Source organism: Eimeria tenella, genomic scaffold (genome assembly GCF_000499545.2).
Source record: "Eimeria tenella Houghton genomic scaffold, Eth_scaff3008, whole genome shotgun sequence".
Lineage (NCBI taxonomy): Eukaryota > Apicomplexa > Conoidasida > Eucoccidiorida > Eimeriidae > Eimeria > Eimeria tenella.
The window spans coordinates 777-1160 of NW_013542880.1; the positions used below are offsets into that span (position 1 = coordinate 777).

Genomic DNA, 384 nt, shown 5'->3' on the forward strand with positions numbered 1-384 from the left:
CGGCCGCCCCGTCCTCAAGATGTTCACTATTCGAAAATTCGGGTTTAGAGTTGCGAGAGAAAGGGCCCTGGAGTGGAGGGACAAGAGACGCGGCAAAGCAGCAGCAGCAGCAGCTGCTGCTGCTGCTGCTGCAGCAGACTCTGCAGCGAAGCGAAACAGAATCGCAAACCCCCAAAACGCGGTGAGACCGCCAAACGAAACCAACTGCTGCTGCTGCTGCTGCTGCTGCTGTTTGAGGTGGGTTGTGCAGCAGCAGGTGGACTTAGTGTTGGTGGTGCGTTGGTGCTGCAGATGCTGCTGGACCAGGGGGACGTTTCGGGAGCCGCAGCAGCGCAGGCAGCAGCAGCAGCAGCAGCTGCTGCTGCTGCTGCTGCCGTGTCGCCG

General features: G+C 60.9%; 1 protein-coding gene across 1 annotated transcript in view; it reads left to right on the forward strand.

The window, feature by feature from the left end:
* The window catches only part of ETH_00038930 (uncharacterized protein), a gene marked incomplete at both ends in the record, with an annotated part of 516 nt that extends 335 nt beyond the window's left edge, over nucleotides 1-181 (forward strand). Inside the window, one exon of the mRNA XM_013375945.1 lies at nucleotides 1-181. Within this exon, the coding sequence (XP_013231399.1) occupies nucleotides 1-181 (181 nt within the window).
* Nucleotides 182-384: the final 203 nt, after the last annotated feature.